Source organism: Corvus moneduloides, chromosome 3 (assembly GCF_009650955.1).
Source record: "Corvus moneduloides isolate bCorMon1 chromosome 3, bCorMon1.pri, whole genome shotgun sequence".
NCBI lineage: Eukaryota > Metazoa > Chordata > Aves > Passeriformes > Corvidae > Corvus > Corvus moneduloides.
In genome coordinates this window covers 39,382,059-39,402,076 of record NC_045478.1, presented here as the reverse complement: position 1 = coordinate 39,402,076, position 20,018 = coordinate 39,382,059, and the positions used below count along the sequence as shown (strand labels likewise).

Sequence of the window (20,018 nt, the reverse complement as noted above, 5' to 3'; positions counted from 1 at the left end):
TGCTTCCAGGAAGTGGGACTTTCAGGAAAACAAGAAGTATTGGAAAATTGACAGCATGGCAAGTGCTCTGAACTTATGTATTTGTTCCAAATTCAAAGACAACCAAAATGTTATGGAAAATGTCTAAATTTTACCATCTCGCAAGTACAAACGTCAGATAGTTACCGGTTACTATGACTACATGGAAATCTGCTCACCAACAAACTGAGAAAGAATTTGATACCTGATTTTTGATAATGGCACAGCTACTGTTACTGCAGTAGTGAGTCATGTGGGACAATGCAAAAGTCTTTTTGTCTGACTATCATGAAGTGGAAAGTAATCTGCCAACCTACCCCGGCCAAGTGGTATTGATGCACCAGCAAACCTACAAAAGATATTATAAAACAGACTAAAACAAAATGGCAACTGCCACTGCAGTGGATGGAATTTGAACAATGAATGGTTAGTTCCTACTGCTTTACAGCCTGGAAAATTACTCTGGAGAAGATCAAATTGGGGACAGGAAGGGACTGTACAGGATTTGATTTGTAATTAAGGATCTTCTTACTGGGACAGTTTAAACCAAGGCTTGTTCCTGCCCCCATCACAGTAACCACAGTGAGGTCAAAGACTATTCAGCTTTTGGGGCTTTGTTGATATGACAGCTACTTCTAACAGCATTTCATTTAAATTTAAAACAAACACATTTGTCTGTTTGGAAAGTGGGCAGCACACCTCACTGCTGAGAGACCAGGTCTCCCTTGGTAATCCCAACCCGTATGCTGGGGGGCCATACACTGGGAATACAGAGCAGTACTGGGACAGCTTCAGCCATGCCTAAGCTTTGTCCTAAAATATATTCTGGTCTCTGAAACGGAAGCCTACATAGGTGAAGGGACACAAGTCCCACAAATGGCAGGCTCAGGTACTTCCTGCCCAAGGTATGGACTTTGGTGCTGACATCTTCCCTACAAGAGCATCCAAGAGTAAGGTCCAACCCACACCCTGACTGGACAAAATAAATACCTCATCCATGCAACAGGGAGTGTCAAAGAGTATCTCGAACCTTGTTTCACCAACTGAGGCACCTCCCAGTGAAGAGAGGGCACACGTCAGAGTCCTGGTGAGGGTCTGTCCCTACCACGACCATATCCCTCAGCCATCAGGACAGGGCAGCACCTGGTCCACTGTTTCCTTATACCTCAGCACAAACATTAAACTGCTTAAAGTGCTGTGGAAGCTGAACCACCAGGTTGTGATGGCTTCTGTGTAACAGCCACTGAGCAACCCAGCCACGGGAGAGCACAGTCATCCTATAAATAACAGTGCCTGCACCACTGCACACTAACCTGCCTTCCCTCCCCATCAGCAGTGGAGCAAATCCCTGCCTTGTCTTTCATGGAGTCTGAGAAAACAGATGAGTTGTGTTTTTTTCACAGCATGAATTTTCAGACAGTGTAATCACTGACTTGTGTACCTTTTATTGATTGCTAAAATAACCATTTCTGAAAGCACTCACTAGAATTCCGCCTTTAGCAAAGCATTAGGGGTCTGTTCCAGAGGCTCAGAGAGCAATTACACTGGTAAATGCGTATTAACTGTCCAGACTATTATGTTGGGCACAATTTATGAGCCTATTTGCAAGAGATTTATGCCTTAGGAAGAGGCTGCAGATCAGTAACAATGAAGAGAGACAACTCCAGTGCCGTGTCACAGAAACATGACCTTGATAGAAACAAGAGTCTGCCCAAAGCCAAAAAGGCTCAATAGAAGGAAGGCACTAAGGTCGACACTGGTGAATCTTAAACCCCCTTCCTCAGACTCTGCCCAGCCCTGAAGGCAATTCAAACTCAGGAGATTCCACTCCAACGTGTCCACATCCTGGACATGTCAGCTTGCAAGGTGGGTGGGTACAGGGCGCTGTGTCACGGTGGCACAGCACACCCTGGCCCTGCACAGCCCTAATGCAGGCAGCTCCCCTCCTCCCTCTGCCCCCGTGAGTGCCCTTGTCACATGCTTGATGGAAGAAGCTCCACACATGTTGCCGGTATGGTTGCAACCCTTCAAAATCAAGCCAGCAAAGGAAGTGGCCACTGGCTCTTCCAGAGTAGCCCAGAGGTAGCGGTACTGGCCCAGGTCGTCCTGCCATGATAGCACTGCAGTATTGAAAGTTCTCCACTTCTAGGAAAAAATCTCGGTATTTACTGGGATAGTAAGAGGCTGACACTGGGAGACTGGGATAGAAATCTGCATCCCCTGATGCAGAGGATGCAGGACTGCACATTTGAGAGTTCTACCTGTAACTGGGCTCCTGCAGAGCAACAGGTACATTTCCAGAGGGGGAAACCATGCTCTCTACAGAGGGCTTAAACACCTGCTTCCAGGAGAGGCTTACAGGCTGGGAGTCCTGAAGAAAGGCAGACACCTACATCTTGATTTTTCCCCATGGACTTCAGCATTACCCTTTGTTTAGCACTTCTCTGTTGGCACTGCTGGTGGAATTTGCTCAGTGTCCTGGTGTTTGCAACTATCTCCCTGAGCTTCCTCATGCGCTATCTTAGAACAGTGGATGCAACCACTGGGAACAGGCACTTGGAAATTGGGCAGGCATCTGTTTACATCCAAAGTTCACCCCAAGGGAAAGGAAACAACACAAGTGACTTCCAACACAGTCTCAGGTAGACTTCTGACAGCTCTCCTGGGTTACTGGAGTCTCTATTATAGACTCTACAGACCCAAATTAATGAGATTTGGTTTACATTAGTTTGTAATACATGTTACTTTTTCCTTTCTCTGATTAAAAAAAACCCAACCTATAACCCCATTTTTTCCTGCACATTCCTATTCTCCAGAGCATCCAACAGTTGTACAATCTCCTTTAAAGCCCTTCTCCCATGTCACACTTTGCCTCTTCACTTCTATGTTTGCAGAAATCAACAGACTATCTTGCTACAGGCAAATTGAACCAAGATCATAGAATGGTTTGGGTTGGAAGGAACCCTAAAGATCACCTAGTTCCAACTCCCCTGCCATGGGCAGGGACACCTTCCACTAGACCAGGTTGCTCCATCCAGCCTGGCTTTGAACACTTCCAGGGATGGAGCATCCACATCTTCGGCCAATCAAAAAAACAACCAACCAAAATAACCAGGAAAAACTCATGGCTTCAATCCCTGATACAAAGTGCTGAATGGTGCTTGTAAAGTCATGTAATATAAAATCAAGCCACTAAATTCACAGCAGAATCAAAATATTCTGAAGTTAAAATATAACCAAGTGTTAAATACTTGCAGGAGCATACAAGCATATGTGGATATCCTGAAGCAGCTGTACACAAAGGGAACTGAATAAGCTCTCATGTTTCTCAATGTCTCTGTGCTGCTCTCCTCCCCTTTTGCTACAGAGAGGCAGTCATGAAACACCGTTAAGAACAACTTCACTCTGCACAATAAATGATGATGATGCATGTCCAGCAGAAGTGATCAAGGCATGAAAAATAATCATGAACAAAACAAATTACAGCTTATATGAAATGGGACCACAGAAATAAGCCCCTTTGCATATTTTCATTCAGCTAGAAATGGTTATGAACCCTGGGCTATTGTTCCATTTGAAACTTATTTTCTGCTTCTTAAACTGGAGCTTCCAGAAGGGAAATTTCAGGATCTCTAGCCTTTGTTTTAAATCAGCTTGTTTTCCCAGTTAGATTTTCAAGGGTGCAGACAGGGCAGGGGACTGGATGCAGAGCAGGGAGCGCCAAGCGGGCCATGCAGCCATGCAGCGCAGGGAGCTCGGCCACGCCGGAGCGCCGCACCAGGATTCGCAGCATGCACGCAGCAGGCGTCAGGCGCAGGGCAGGGCTGATGCAAGAGAGTTCTAACCTCCTTCTCTCTTTCTGATCTTCTAGGTTCCTTCCTAGCCTTTCTCTTCTGGTTTCTCTTATTTTTTTCATCCTTGATTTCCTTCACCGGGACAATTTTCTCCTGGACTATTTCTGAGGTTTGTGCTGTATGGACACTCATTGACCATTCAGAGATGGCATTGGGATCCCAGTAAGAGTTGTCAGTATTGGCAGGGAGAAGGAAAGAGTCAGCTCCCGGAGTGGCGTATTCTACAGAGCTGGACTCCACCGGCTGAAACTCGTAATAATCCCACTCCAGGCCACTGGAGGTCATTCTTCAACTAATTCTTAAGGCTCTTACCGTGTTTAGGGAATATATCTGTAGAACATGAAAGGGAGCATTTTAATCTCTCCACAACATTTAGCAGCTTTTAAGTTTCTACTTATCATCTGGCAAATTAAAACTTAGTCTTGAATTTGATCAAAACTCCAAAATAAAGTGTTTAGGTTTCTCTTGTTATTTGGAAAAATAAAATGTAGGTCATCTTTTTGGATTTTTGTGTGCTATCGCAACAATGCCATAGACCAAGATCAACAAAATAATTTGCTTTTCAATGAAATATAATACTCCACACACAGGCATTTTCATATCTGAACCTGCTGAAAAACAGCAATGAAGCATACAGATGTTAATCAACACTTGAGACTAAGATGCCTTCACTGCCACATAAGTACACAGTAAAAGTGACAGAAGGTATAATCAATAGATTGCAACTAAAAGAGACTACAAACATATTTTGTGGGGCATAAACTGTAAAATGGATTATACAAGGAGAAGCCATAAGCAGAGAACCTTCTTTGAAGACCTATGTAAAAGGAAAGCAGAAATATTTTAGTTAATACCTATCACAAGCAAAAATCTTCATTTGGAGTTTTAGCCTTCCTCCTCCTACAAGACAAATCCAAACATATCCTTTGAGATTCAGCAACTCCTGAGGCTCCCCTCAATCCCAACCAAATTACTAGTTCTACTAAGTACAAAGCTACACATCAAAATACATTTTAAAGAAGCAGTATCTATGCATCTACTCTGCTCACATTAATCACCACATTTAGAGGAACTATCCAATTGTCGTGAACAAAGCCTCTGAGAAGCTCACAAGACAACATGTCTTCTATGAGCTGAGCATTTCTACAAGCAAGACTTTTCACTGAACTGAAATGATGCTGAACACTGCTTTACTGTTTTTCCATCATGGCTATCATGTTTACATATAAACAGCCTAGATTTTATTCCTAGAGGCTTAAAACAAATGAACCAGACTTATTCAAAAAACAGTTTCCACAGAAACCAAATTTGACCAAATCAGTGGAAGCTCTTGCTTTCTTAGAGCAGCAGTTTTCTTTTCTCAGGAAAACTGGCTGTATTTGTAAAGTATCTGCAGTTTTGTCTTAAATATCTAATGAATCATTTCTGCTGGGAGAAGTCAAAAAGCATACCCAGGATACATCTGAATAAACTGATTTTCCCATTCCACTTGCAAATCTGCTCCATTTCACAGAAGAGCACAGTGAAAGAATAAAGAGCACAGGAAGCAAATTTTCTACGTGGAAAATTAAGTTTCCCTGTAGAAAGCTGGCCACATCAGTACTCCAGCCCCAAGCTTGTCAGGCAGACTGCTCTTGTCTCACAGGGAATCAGCTACTCATGCAGAAAAAAAAACAGTTTTCCAATTGCTATAGACATTTAACTCTCTAGATGCAAACAAATGCCCAAGGGCATTTTCAAAAGGCACCTAGACATTTCCAGTGTCCTAACAGTCATACAGGTGCCTCTACTAACACCTCTGGACCTCTATGGCCTGTGAAGACTCTCCACCTTATATATTACAGGGGGAACAAAAGCAACCCTTCCTCAACTTCTTCCAGTGTGCCATCAGAAGTTAGCGATTAATTTGAAGAAATCATGCTTATTTAACTGCTGTTGCACATTTCAGCCTACACCTTTTTTCACCAGAGTGAGGGAACTAATTCCATGTTACCTGTCACTCCAAAGTGCCTTAAAGCCCAGTCCAAGATTAGAACAACTCTTATAGAAACCCAAGAAATTCCAGTAACTTACATATTTTACCAAATGAAGACAAACTACCATTTGGTAAATTCAAAGCTTTTTTGTGCTGATGCCCCACCACACAACAACCTCAGAGATGTGACCGCCCCCACATGAAGCATGGTGCCATCCCATGGCACAGCACTGTGCTATGGGCAGCTGTTCTAGATGCTGAGGGGTGTGTCTACTCAAAAAGCATCTCCCAGTTCAGGCAAACATCACAACGGGCTGTGTCCCCTACCTGATGTCCTCCAGCGGGTTCCCACAATGAACTCCTAGTGCATTTCTACAAGAAACAGCAGATGATGGCTCTCACACCCACCTGGCACAAGCAGAGCTCTTATAAAGCTCTGCAGCTTGAACAAGAGGACCAAGCTATTAACTGAAAACCACCACATTTTACATTTTTTCCCATACACTTTTGCATCTCCAAATTAGAGGTTACATGTCTGAATTGGAAAGTAGAGAGAGAGATTTTGTTGTCATTTAATCCTACTTCAAAGAAGTGAAGGTCTACTGTTATTTGCAAATCACCTTTTCCCCTCCACCCCAAGTTAGAAGGTTGTATCTACTTACATCATCCTGAATATCGAGGTCACAACCTGCCTTCAACAAAACCTGGACAACGTGGAGATGACCCTTGTGGGCAGCAAGATGCAGGGGGGTCCGGCCATGCTATGAATGAGAAGAAAATAATAATACCTTAAGATGAATTTTTATGCATGGTAGTTGAATAGTCATCATTCTCCTGCTTGTACCTCACTCTCTGAAACCTGCAATAGTATCAACTGACATGTACTAGTGTGACAAAGGCTTTACCTTGGTTTTGTGAAAGCTGCAAACTTCTCCTCCACCTTCTGCAACATTTCAGTTTATCCCGATGACACTCTACGAAAGGGATATTATATTCACATAAGGGTACTTCCTTACAAATTCAGATCTGGCTCTGTGTCCAAGCCTGAGCAGAATTCATGACCATTTTGTTTCTGTCCCTCTGGAGCACAGAACTGTCAACTGCTGTCACCTTCCCTCTGTACAGCCAATTGCTGATTCCAGCAATTGCTAAATTCACAAGGTATCATCACAAAGAATGCTGTTTTCTCCACCAGGCATTTTGCGAGGATCACATTAAAAGTCACATTACTCTTCACCTGTATCTATTATATATCTATTCCTTCACTACTGGTGCTATTGTCTATTTTTCCACCCAATGATCTACCCTGCAAAGGAAGATAAACAGCCCTAATACTTCAACCACAGAAGGGGCAAACACTTCAATAGCTGTCTGACTAGTGGCTTGAAGTACACAGAAGGCAACCATTGGCTCTCCAAGATTTTAAGCAACTCCTTCAGTAAGAAAACTACTTCAAGTAAATAATAAACCAAGCTCAAGACAAAATTGTTTTCATATAGCAAACCCCATACCCCCATAGCTGGTAAAGCCTTGTTAACTCAGGCTCCTGAGAGCAAAAAGGAAAAACACAGTTGGAATTCAACAGAATGGCTGAAGGCAAAATGTCTGTGCCATTACTGGTTAGTTGTGCTGAGCTTCGGAAACATTAAGTGTTGATTAATTGTCCTACATTATTGACTTAAAGGGGCAGATCTGAGGACAAAATCCTCACCCACAGTATGACACTTGAGCCTCTCAAAACCCATATGTTGTCCCTTGCTGGCAGCAGCAGTACATTCCCACATGAAAAACTTCCATTCTTGCCCTGCTAAAGGCATAGGAAGGGCTCATTTTTGTTGCCACCACTGCCCCTGGGCACCATCCAGGCTCCTGCCTGGATGCCTCTGGCTCAATCAGGCCACAGGTGCCTAAAATCCTGTCCCTGTATCGAAGGGCACTGAGCTGCACTGACCACACTTCCTTCTCCATCAGCCTGGAGGAGAGCCAGAGCTATATTGCTGTTCCAGCTAACTCAACAGCAGGAGTCATAAAATCCCCAGGCAACGCAGGGATAAAAAGAAAAAAAGAAAGAAAGGAAAAAAAAAAAAGAACAAAATAAAATTAAAAAAAATACCAAACTGGCAAATCACTCCCGACCATGAACAATACGTCTGGATTATGAGCATGTGCTCCAGCACACTCAGATTTACAGGTCCTGACTTTCTACATTCCTTAATGCCAATAAGTAAATCACCCAATCCAGGCATCTATCTCACTTCCCAGGTTATTAATACACCATGAAAACAATTTATAGCAATCTGTGCATGGAGAAGGAAAAATCCCAAACAAACCCAACTTGAAGCCAGCTCATGTGCTTTAAAACCAAAGTGTCAACAACATGAATATATATTCCAGCAGGGAAACTTTCTGATAAGATAACCAGCTCTAACCACTGAAAAAATGCTGACATGCAGTTAAAGGCACTATGTTAAAAGTAAGCTATGAAAGCAGAATAGGAGTTTATTTGAATACAAGGAACATATTTTCTCCACCCAACACACCTTCCTGGGCAATTGCTGGCATGGTTGAACTGAAAGACTAAAGGATCATTTTTACTCCAGAGTGTTTGTGTGTTTCAGATTCTCTATCCAGAAACATAGGTTCAGAGGCATCTCACCTACCGGAAACTCTAAAGAGAGGCTTCGGGAACCAGACTTTCTGCACACATACAGTCCTTGAGTTCTTCCTACTTTAAAGGGACACGACAAACAAAAACTATGACATTAGCCAGGAGAGGAGACTGGGAAGGAGGATCAATTCCAGCATATTACATTGATTAGAGGATCAGGCTTTTGGAAGAGTACTGATCATCTCAAGATTAATCACAGCCCTGCAAGAACCAGCAATGCCAGATTTTCTTTTTCTTCCCAGCAACATCCAAATGAGAGTAGAGGTGGGCAGTACAGCTGGACACTGTTCCAGTGCGGGCAAGGAAACACTGGACAAACATCAAATCCCCACACATATACACACACACACAGAGGTATGGATGTACATACACATGCACACTCCAATCTAGAACAAACAGGGAGGAAGAGACAAGGCAGTTTGGGTGCCCCTCATGTTGTGATGACCAACTTGGCGCACAGCAAGCTTTGGAGAGAAACACTGAATGAGTCCATGCCACAGCAGCAGTAGTCAGGGCTGCTTTTGCCTTCATGTCTGTAAGTCAAACCAACAGCCCACAAACTTTTTCTCTCACAGCAATTCATCCTACCCAAAATATATAGGGGGCAGAGAGATGAACACAGACAGACAAAACTTCCTCTGTGTGTCTCCTCCATAAAGACATTCTGCACTCAATGCAGCAGCAAAGAGGGGGTTTATCTGAATACACACAAGGGTCCTAGCAGGAAAGAAAACATACAAGCCAGAGCATCTCCTACATGCTCACTTCAAGGACACAACACCAAACCCAGGGACTGTTCAACATGGAGATTACTGACTTAGAAGCTTGTGAGCATTGCCAAATATGAACTGCAATGATTTGGGGGTTATTACAAATACAAATGAGAGACTGCTACATCTTGGGATTAATGAACCAATAAAGCAGTCATTCATATGAAAAAAAAAAAAAGGCAATTTGGACTTCTATTCAAATGTAAACAATTGCTTCAAGAGGCAACAAATCATACAAATGGTCCTGTGTCATGGACTTATTGACAAAATAAATGGGACCTATTGGACTGCAACTTCCAGCCACCGTGAAACACTGCTGTAGCTGTGGGGTGTATTGGGTGGCAGCCCAGCACCGTAAACAGCCACATGAACTTCAGCAGTAAAATGCAAGGGTAAGTTTTTGTTTGCATTCAATCCATGCTCTAACTTCCAGACACTGACAGGCAGCTGTCGATACACACCACTTAAAAGCAGAATTCTCTTAGCATCGCTGCCAATGTACATGCACTCCACAACCAAATCCATACAGGGGGGCCTTAGCACCATAAGCTCCATGATCTTTCCTTGTGTTTACGTATGTAGGTACTTTTATGCAGGTACATTCAGTTCTCCATCTCACCCTGCTCTTGTGATGCACAAGGACTGTTATTTATTCATCCATTCTGCACTCATAAAAAACATGCCTGTCCACATTTTATTGGAAAGCCTGAAAGCAAAATCCAAGTCCTGTCACATTGTTCACACTGCTGATTTGTTAGACTGTTCTCCATGAATAATCTGCTCGCTCAAGTCAGCAGAAAGCTTCTCATTGACCTCAATAGGCACTCAGCAAGTTCCTAAGTGTGTGTTAGTCCCTTTTAATTTATCTTTATTTATTGTTTAAAACAGACACAAATAGCTTTTCAAACTGAAGGAGTGCAAAAATGTGAAAGCACCAAAATACATTTCTTTTTTGTTTCTGCCTTAGCTTAAAAAAGAAGAAAAAGAGAGACTGCTTTAAAGAACTCAACATACTCTGAAGTTGAGACTTAAAGTACCCTAGCATTACAAAAGTGTTGCCATATGGTGTGTCCATAACATGACTAGTTCAAATGTTAAACCAAACAATTACTGAATCAAAACAGATGCACTACCTTTTGCATTTCTTTGAGGCTTTTCTCCTGAATTATCATCCATTATCTGCAGAATTCAATTTTATAGCTTTGATCTTAATGCAGGAACCTGCTCTAGCACAAGTTTCTCATGGATTCACAGGCCTCTTTCAGGCATCCACCTGCTCTGGTATGGGTCTGCTTCCACAGGCTGCAGCTGGATCTCTGCAACCCCATGGACCTCCATGGGCTGCAGGGGCACAGCTGCCTCACTATGGTCTTCACCACAGGCTGCAGGGCAATCCCACCTCCAGCATCTGAAGAACCTCCTCCCCCTCCTCCACTGACCTTGGTGTCTGCAGAGCTGTTTCTCTCACATATTCTCACTGCTGTTCCCTGGCTGTAATTACATCTTGTCTTTAACTTTTTTTTTTTCCTTTTTAAATATATTATCCCAGAGGTGCTACCACCATTTCTGACTGGGCCAGCCTTGACCAGCAGCACATCCATCTTGGAGCCACCTGGCAGTGGCTCTGCCAGACGTGTGGAAGCTTTTGGCAGCTTCTCACAGAAACCATACCTGTAGCCCTTCCCACTACCAAAACCTGGCCATGCAAACCCCCATGTCAGGAAAAGGACAACAACATCCTGGGAGGACAGCAAGGCACATCAGCTCAGCAAAAGTCCCAGTGCTTTTGTGCCAAAGATGCAGCTGTCAATAATTTCACTGAAAGACAGCTCTACTACAAAAGGACTGAAAGAAGGGACCAGCTTTCTTGCTTGGAAGAAAAGGCTTAAGTTCCTAGTTTTCCAGTTTTTGCAGCTTATTCACCAAAGTACTTGATAAGGGCACCTGTGTGTTGGATCAGCTGGTAGGTATGACCAGTTTTTCAGGCTATTTTCCCCATTTCATAAAGGAATCAGCTACACATTTCACACCTGTGAAGAATGTCAGACAAAAAGGCAGAAAAATGGAAATGATCTCTTTGTCATAAGAGGCAGAGCAGCAACAGAGCCCCTGACCAAGCAGGGGCTCTTTGAGAAGAGCAGAGCCACAAAGCCTCTGCTGAGCACCACACCTGCCCTAGGCCACAACCCCGTGTGGCTGGTGGCAGAGGTCCAGCAACACAACAAGTGCTCAATGCATGTGCCACGCAGTGCCACCAGCCCTCTCTGACTGTGGGCTCCCTGATGTCAGATTGCTGGCACTGGTGTGACCTAGGGGCCATCAGCTCCTCTTTACATATTTTAAAAGGCCCCAAATCTGGAACGAGCCCGAGTGTCCCTCACTGGAGTCAGAGGAGGTGCACGTTTCCATATTGACTTCACCTGCAGATGCCTTGCTAGTAATGCTGCCAAAATGAAACAAGTGCATCCTCAACGTAATGCTGAGGTGAGCACCCAGGTATGTGTATTTTCCATTGGATTTTGTTTCTTTCATATTCTTACTCCTTTTTCTGAAATCATCTACTCAGAAGTGACAAAAATGAAATACTGTTTTGCAGCTGAATTGTTGTTTACTGAAGCAACAATTAACCACATCATATGACCTTCCATACAGGACAAAAATAGAACTGGACAAGTCGGCTATAAAGCATTTACTAGTACTTGGTTTGTTACAGAAAATATCCTTCATTTTTCTTGAGCTATGCTCAATTAATCCTTTTTGAATAAATATCTCTAGATTTATCACTAGATCCTGTACACTTTAATCTGTGGCTCTGCAGTGTTATTCACAGCAACTGGTCTGTGCTTACAGATGCGGATCAGAAATACATTTAAAGCCTACTGTGATATGGGAACTTTTTCTTTCCCTCCAGAGAGCTTTGCTTCCATGTGTCTTCCTTCAATAAAACCCAGAGAATTCAGCAGAAGTTTGCTTGACAAGTATCAAATCCTTTTTTTTTTTTTTTTTTTGGAGGCAAACCTCTATAATTTATAATGAGACAGAACAAACTGAAAACTACTAATAAAAGCAGAAGACATACATGTAAAACAGAACTAAGGCATGCACATGGATAAATTTATTTTTATGCTTCATTGTGCAATGACTTTTATCTTGGGGGAGAAGAGGGTTCTGAGTTTCAACTTACCTGAGAGCTTGGTATATTTTACTGCACTACAAGACGCCTGCCATCTAATTTCCCTTCTAAAATTAAGAACCCCTATCCTGAAAGTTGTTCTTATTTTGTGCTTGTTCTGCTTATTGGAAGACTCCACAAGAACCTGTTGGTGTGATGGCTAAAAAAACCCTTCAGATTTCCAGTTCAAATATACCTGAGCCTAATTTCTACATCCTTGCTCTTGTGACAACCTTGTCCTCAACTTTAAACAGCTCTTTCTCCTTCCAGCTTATGTGTGCCATCAGCTTAGCAAGCCAAGCTCTTCCAGGGTATGTTTATACAGCCTTTTGTAGGTAACTATGCACATGCTCTCCCTATGCAGCCGGCTGGCTGGCTGAGAGCCCCATGCAAACTCCGTGCTGTGTACAACTGAACAGGACATTACAGAGCCTGAACAGATGGGCTTTGGTGAGGGCACCAGGTTGGTCTCACACCTCTTGGTTCACACTGGGCTCAGCTCTCTCTGGCTCACAGCATGGGAGGAGAAAGAGTGTGTGTGCCTCCAAAACACCCTGTATATAGTACAGCCTTGGCTGCTGCTCTGAGAGACTCTGTTCCTCTGTGCACTCCTCCACAGTCTTGCAGCTCTGACTTCATCTCTTCTGAGCAGGGCTTGTCACCAGGCTACCCAAGTACCTCATCTGTACTGTCTGTCAGTGTGCTGGGATGCATCCAGCATGACAACAGGGACAGCCTTTGTCATCTTCCCTCTCTGGGCTCCACGGGGATGACCCACAACTTCTAGGAAAGAATAGCTACAATGCTAGTACAATGCTAGTAACAGGTGAGCTACAGGGATGGCCTCAGAGCCCACAGCTCTCCAGCATGGTTGGCAAGCACATCTCTCCAACAGAAACTCCAGCACATTGCACCTGGCTGCGATTTCACTGCCAAATGAGCTTTGTTTTGATTTTCCACACAGGGTAGAACAACAAAGCAAGGGAGCCACTTATGTCATACAGGAAACAAAAACCTGTCAACTCTAGGAAATCTGCATTATATCAAATTAACCTGATTTTGTGTTTCAAAGTCAAATCTACACTGTTTGTTTCTTATTGTAATTAGCAGAGGTCCCTCAGCAGCCTCAAAGCTCATCATCCTAAAAAAATCAAAAAAACAAGGAAAAAAAAAACCAAACAAAAGAAAACACAACCACAAAACCCTGAGCTACCATCCAGGTATGTGTAAGTCAGTATTTCCTGGTCTATTACTGACTACCTTTAATAGCTGTTCATCAGCTACAGAGCTGCTTGGACAACAGATCCAAACAGGCATCTACATGAGACTATTCACGCTTACTACATCTGTGCTTTTTATCTACCAACAAGAGGATAGTTATTTTGGCAAACAAAACTTACAAACACAGGTTGTCCTTGGATCACTCCAGCTTTCAAAATAAATATTATCTACATCTCAAACACTGTGAAGGGACTGAAAACAACTGTCACTGACAGATAATTATTCTGTCTTTTCCTCTTTTTATCAAATGTGCTTTCTATCTGCAAATACTAGCTCCCATATATATGGAATGTTCAAAACCAATATGGAAACACAAATAAAAATAGATAGGATGGAGAAAAACAGTTCATCAAAACAGCACACCCCAAATTTTATGTTACAGTTCTAAAGATTTAACTTACCTAGTTCTTTTTAAGGTTTTTTGCTGATAAAACCTTCTTGCAACAGGCAATTACATTTCATCTTTTCTAAGACAGTATTATTGATAACATGTTGAGCATTAGGAATAGGTGAGCATCAGTTTGAACTCTCTTGTATCTAAGCAGAAATCCTTTGACTGACTTTATCGCAAAGGTATGGGGAACACAATTTGCAACCCCCAAGTTTGAAACTGACTAAGGGACTACACAGAACAAATCAATGACGATGTTGGGTATAAGTGAGGCTGCTGCACCAAGAGACTTCAGCAGCAAGAAACACTTTCAGTGTCCCTTTACCCTGCCACAAGAGGTGGCTTTTCCCCATCCCCTCACCCGGGGAGATGGGTGCCCTGAACCGCCTTCTCTTGACAGTGATGAATTGCTGCATTCATCAGGTCACACAGTGTTCAGAAGTCAATACATGCTTTGAAAAATGTTGCTCCGCTCTGTCAACACACCATGTTTCCAAGGACGAAGTGTTCATCACAGCTGCACCCACTGCAAAGGGTACAAATACAACATGTGCACTATATTGCAAATTTGCATGAGCTATTAAATGCAAACTTTAAGGAAATCTGAACACTAACTTCAGTCACATTCAGGTTGGTAAAGCTAGGAGGGCATTTTCACAGACAATGGTTTAGAAGAGTTACATTAGTTCCCAGGGCTCTTGCAAAGCATTTTTCTCTCGTTACCTTGGTAACTGCTACCTTGGCACCCCTGTTGATAAGCTGCACCACATTCTCCACTTGGCCTTTGTAGGCGGCTACAAGCAGGCGTTCTGAAAGCACAGCGACCACATCCTGCTGGCTCATGAATTAGGAGAGAAAGGTTTTCAGGTTTCTTCAGTCCAAAAACAAAGGCTTGGGATCAGTTCAAGCAGCATGCAGGCAGGCGAGGAAGGACTCCAGCTCCCCGGACAGTGACGTTATTGCTATGCCATCCTCTGGACCTATGGATCAGAAAACAACACTGCTGTCAGCGAGATTTCAGAAACAGAGCACTACAGCAGCTCCTCCCTGAGCGTTCATCTAGCATTGGCTTGGGAGGGGATCACAAAAACTCCTCAGAACTCCTGAAGACATTGCACTTCTGTTGCAAGGCAGAGAGATGTAGACAGTAGCACATTTCCAATGGGCCCTCATTCCCCTTGGTTGGGACAAAAATCCTTAAACTTTCTGAGAGCTTAATTCTCTTTTGGCCTAACCTCTATTTGTGTGGTCCCCCTTCATCCTCTTTCCCCCCCACCAGACCTCCCAGTCCTTAACTAGCCAAGGATGGGTTAACTACTGTCAGCCAAAGGAACAAGAATAGGTTATAGTTACTGGCTGCTGATACAAATATACAAACCTCTGCCCTAGAAGGACTGAGTGCAGTCAGCAATTAAAGGCAGCTGACTGCTCCCTCAGGAGTATGAAATGCTTCACAGCCTCCCCCTGAACCATCCCAAGGACACCACTGCGAGAGATCACAACCTGCTATTGGGAAACACTCATCTTTGCTGTCACTGAGAAATTATGTTCTCCCCACAGAGCTGACATCATGCCCCACTGACCCCAGAAACAATTCAGATTTAGCACTCATCATGAAACTATGTTTGTCTGCCTGGGCTCCACTGATCCATCCAATGAGCCATCAGAGCTGGAAAGAGCTTTCTGATATAATTACAGAAAATGTATCGACAGATCACTTTGAGCTGCGGGATCCAGAACCTGCCTAGTTTGGGAAGATTTCAGCTTTATTTGTGCTTTTCCCACTTTAGTATTTAATTGTTTCAGTACAGGAAAAACACCTTCAAGATATCCAGTGTATTTACAAATTATTTGTCCTCCTCTCTTGAAATATCACTGCACTGCTCCGTAACAGCCACCAGGACTAAACACACTGCATAGTTCAAGAGTAATAGGTACAGGGTCCAGATGATCTTGGAGATTCACAGTGGAATACAATGTCTTTCACCCTTACGTTATCCTTTAAATCCATCTCCCAACAGCAATAACTAAAACTGTAGGTTAGTTTGTAGTAGTAGATGGTAATAGCAGAAGTTAATTTGCACTCCTATGGTAATTTATATTAACGAATCTTAGAACGCTTTATGAGCTTTAATTTTTATAACACCTTTTGAGGTGAACAATATGTAGAAGAATATTACATGCATTTTAGAAAAAGGTCCTCGAAAGCATAGAAAAATTACTGGTTTCTCTGAGGTCAATAGAAGGTTATGCCAAAGCCAGCAAAAACTCCAGATAACTGACACTTGACTTCCAACTGTAAGCATTAGGCAATACTGATTCTAGGTAAAAGACTCAGGTTAGCTTTTCCTCACCTTCCCCCTCCTTTCTAAGTGCAAACATGCTTGGAGCAATATGGAAATAGCGGCACATTTATTCAGAGAAACCAGACAAAGAGTGTCTGGGCCTCAGAGTAACACAGGACAGCAGAGGAGTGGTGCTGTACCCTGTGCCACTGGACTGGTTTCACCCACACCCTCAATGTGATGGACAGAGTTTGTACGCCCTGGTAACATGGAAAGTAGGGAAGACGGAAGAAAAACCCCTCATGTCCTTAACTAGCACACCATACCCTGCTCCTCTGGCTCAGTGCTATACACATTATAGTACAAACCATTTAAAAAGCGCCAAGAAATACAGATGGTCTACACTTAGTAACTTGATCTGTGAAAAACAACACAAGTTTCAATCTTACCTTCTCAAGTATTTGATTTCCAGTGACTCGTGCTTCCAAAGCAAGCTGAACACCCACCCTCCCTCCATACCCCCCACCACCCACCCATGATCCCGGCCCCCTGCTCCCAACACATCCCTGACCCTCCCATCACATCTCAAAGTGCTGCTTCCATAACCCAGGAGCACACCCCTCACCTCCTCTCTGTGACCAGGACACAGTGCAGGGCACACCTTACAACAGGGAGCTTTTCAGGCAGAGGGATGGTGTGTTTCTGTGCCAGCCCCTGCCCAGGCAGCGGTAGTTTCCAGGTGAACTGTGGCATCACTTGTTTGTCCCCATCCTTACCCCTAAGCTGGCTACCAACACTTTGGCTGGAGTCATGTACAACACACTGACATCTTATGACATCTGTGGTCAGATCCTGCTTGGTTTTCTTACCTCATAAATTAAAAAAAAAACAAAACTAAAAAAAACAAAACAGTGACATCAGTGTCACTGACAGATTTGCATATTCACTACAAATCTCAGTCTCAATGGAGACATTTTCCTGACATACTGACATTTCTGAGCAATTTTGCAGAAACCATAGATGCTCATCACATATTAACCACACCACCAGAAAGACACACTAACACCTCAACAATGTAGGGCTGGAAAAGTCTGGATAATCTATGCAAGGTAAATGCTGGAAATCATACTCCCTATTCAATTATTCTCCCTCTCTCATGCTGCCTTCCCACTACAGCAGCACATGGAAATCATAAGCCTCCTCCTGCCATGCCCTGCCACACTGGAGTGATGGACTGTGACGGCGTCACTGCTATCATGGGCTATCATGGAGTTTGCCTTCTTGCCTTTTCCACCCCCTGGATCATACACAAAAGCATAGCAAGGAGCTGATTCAGCTATTCATCTTTCAGGGGTATCTCCCACTTTGCCCAGCTCTCCAGCAGGTGTTGGTCCTGTTCCCAGAGGGCAGTCATGGCATGAGCCTGGCTCCTGCTTGCACAACAGGTCACACTCCCTACCACATCTGCTTTACATCTCCTCAGCTGGGATTATTTGCAATTCAGAAAAGAGCATCCAATTAGAATAGGAAGCCCAGACAACTGAAAGACCAACTTTCCTTTTCTCCTGAGCTGGTAGAAAAGGTGATGGGTGAACAGTGGAAGTGGGAACAGCCTTCTCATTCCCCTCCCCATGGACCCATCCCCAGCAGAGTGGCTACACTGGCAGTGGCATCGCTCCCCCCCAGCTTTAACTCTCTATGTGCCTCAGACACACAGAGCGTCTTCCCTTGACCACGTCTGCACCCCCAGCAGCAGGAGGAAGGTACCAGATGCCCAAGGACTGCAATTAAAAGCTTGACTGCTCCTTTCACACCCAGATGGTGCAAAATGAACCCGACAACACGATTACAGACACTGCATCGCATCCCTGCTGCCAGCACCTGCTGCCCAGAATTAAATCCCTCATTATCACCCCCAAGATCCAGAAGCTCAAGGGAGGCACAGAGCATGAGAATATTCAAACCTTATGCATTCAAAACAACAACAAAAAAATTATTTTGCTTTAGCATATTTTTAAATGAAAAAACAGCATCTCTGTGCTTCTTTGTTTAAGATCAGATTACTTACCTGGGGCAGGCTGGGAAAGCAACACCTACTTCCCAAGCCTCTCCAAGGAAACTGGCCAGATGTGATGCCCACAGGTTCAGTTGCTGTGCTGTGGGTCAATCCCTTCCGAGGATAACCTGGCTCAGCCCTGAGGATAACGTGCTCACCCCATCGGTGGAGTGTGGAAAAGGACAGGCTGACTGTGGATTAGTATTCCCGACTGGCAGCTGCAAGGCACCGTCCCCAGGCGCTCAGGTCCAGCTGCATCCCCACGGATTAAGCCCTCAGCTCACTGAGCCACGCTGCCCTACGGATGCTTAGGAGATGTCTGCCTGGGGTGGCACAGCACGGTGTGGGTGGGCAGCTGGCTGCTCCGTGGCAGGGTTGTAAAGCTCCCAGCTCCGTCCTCTCTCCCAGGCAACTGGCAGAGCTGGCAAAAAACAGTCTCTGCACCTTCCCCCTCCCCAGCTCCCTCCCCTCCAAACTGCTGCCAGGCTGCTTCAGTGGCCGTAGCACCTACACGTCAATAACAAAAAAAGCACAGGAATGATGATTTTTGAAAGCCAAAGGACAGTCCAGGAAACATCACACATCACAGAGACTGAAAGGCTAAGCAATAGACTCTCCTAAATTCATGGGAAGGGTTAAAACCAGCAGCTTCCTCTCTGAGGGAAGAGAAAAAAAGCCAAAACTGTTAAAGATTTAGGAGCTATAAGCTAATCAATTTTAAGAAGTCCTCTGTGCTAAATGGAAAAGATGATATGCCAGAGCACAGGTCATTCACAATGCAATCACTAAGCTAAATTAGTATTTGAATAAAAGAATGCTTATATAGCTAACAAAAAGTTTCCATGTGTACTGAGGTACAAGATGAAAGGCGAACAAAAGAAGAACGGACGGCAGTTTCCTGCAAGGGATCCCAAATTCTCTTTTTTAGTTTATCACCCAAAATTATGCTGAACAGAATCACAGAATCATAGAATAACAGAATTTCCTGAGTTGGAAGGGATCCACCAAGATCAACGAGTCCAACTCCTGGCCCTGCACAGGTTGGCCCCAAAAATCCCACCATGTGCCTGAGAGCATTGTCCAAATGCTTCTTGAACTCTGGCAGGCTTGGGGCTGTGACCACTGCCCTGGGGACCCTGTAGGCCAAGAAAAACTCTCAGCACCTGGTAGCTTTATTTCATTCAACATAAACAATGGAATAAAATTAGTCTAAATTATTTTGGAATACCCCAACATTAAGATATGGAGCCAGACCATTTTGTTATGGGAGGGTACATAATAGGTACTATTTTGTAATAGTAAAATTATAAAATTATATTATTTTATAATTCATAATAAATTATAATAATAAAATAATAAAATAAAGAATAGTCTTTCAAGAAAATTTCCTATATCTAAATACTGCTCATCTCTTCTTTGCTTAACTCCCAAAGCAAAATGGCTTTCTTTTTTTATTAGTACATAACAGTATAAAATCTATAAAATGCTCTTTTCCTTGTCCAGCCTCTTTGCAAAGCAGTTTGTCATACATAAAATATGACGTAAACA

General features: G+C 43.6%; 1 protein-coding gene across 12 annotated transcripts in view; it reads right to left on the bottom strand.

Moving 5' to 3' along the window:
* Positions 1–20,018, bottom strand: part of ANKRD6 (ankyrin repeat domain 6) — a 91,786-nt gene that overhangs the window by 20,081 nt on the left and 51,687 nt on the right. For 7 of the 12 annotated variants that reach the window (XM_032105063.1, XM_032105061.1, XM_032105068.1 and 4 more), the window contains 2 exons: positions 14,853–15,109; positions 6,510–6,608 (listed from right to left, as the gene is read on the bottom strand). In XM_032105063.1, coding sequence (XP_031960954.1) covers positions 6,510–6,608; positions 14,853–14,972 — 219 coding nt within the window. In that variant the 5' untranslated portion in view covers positions 14,973–15,109. Of the gene's footprint in view, positions 1–3,863; positions 4,203–6,509; positions 6,609–14,852; positions 15,110–18,482; positions 18,873–20,018 lie in introns of those variants that run through there. The other 5 variants (XM_032105059.1, XM_032105060.1, XM_032105069.1 and 2 more) reach the window with 2 other exon arrangements.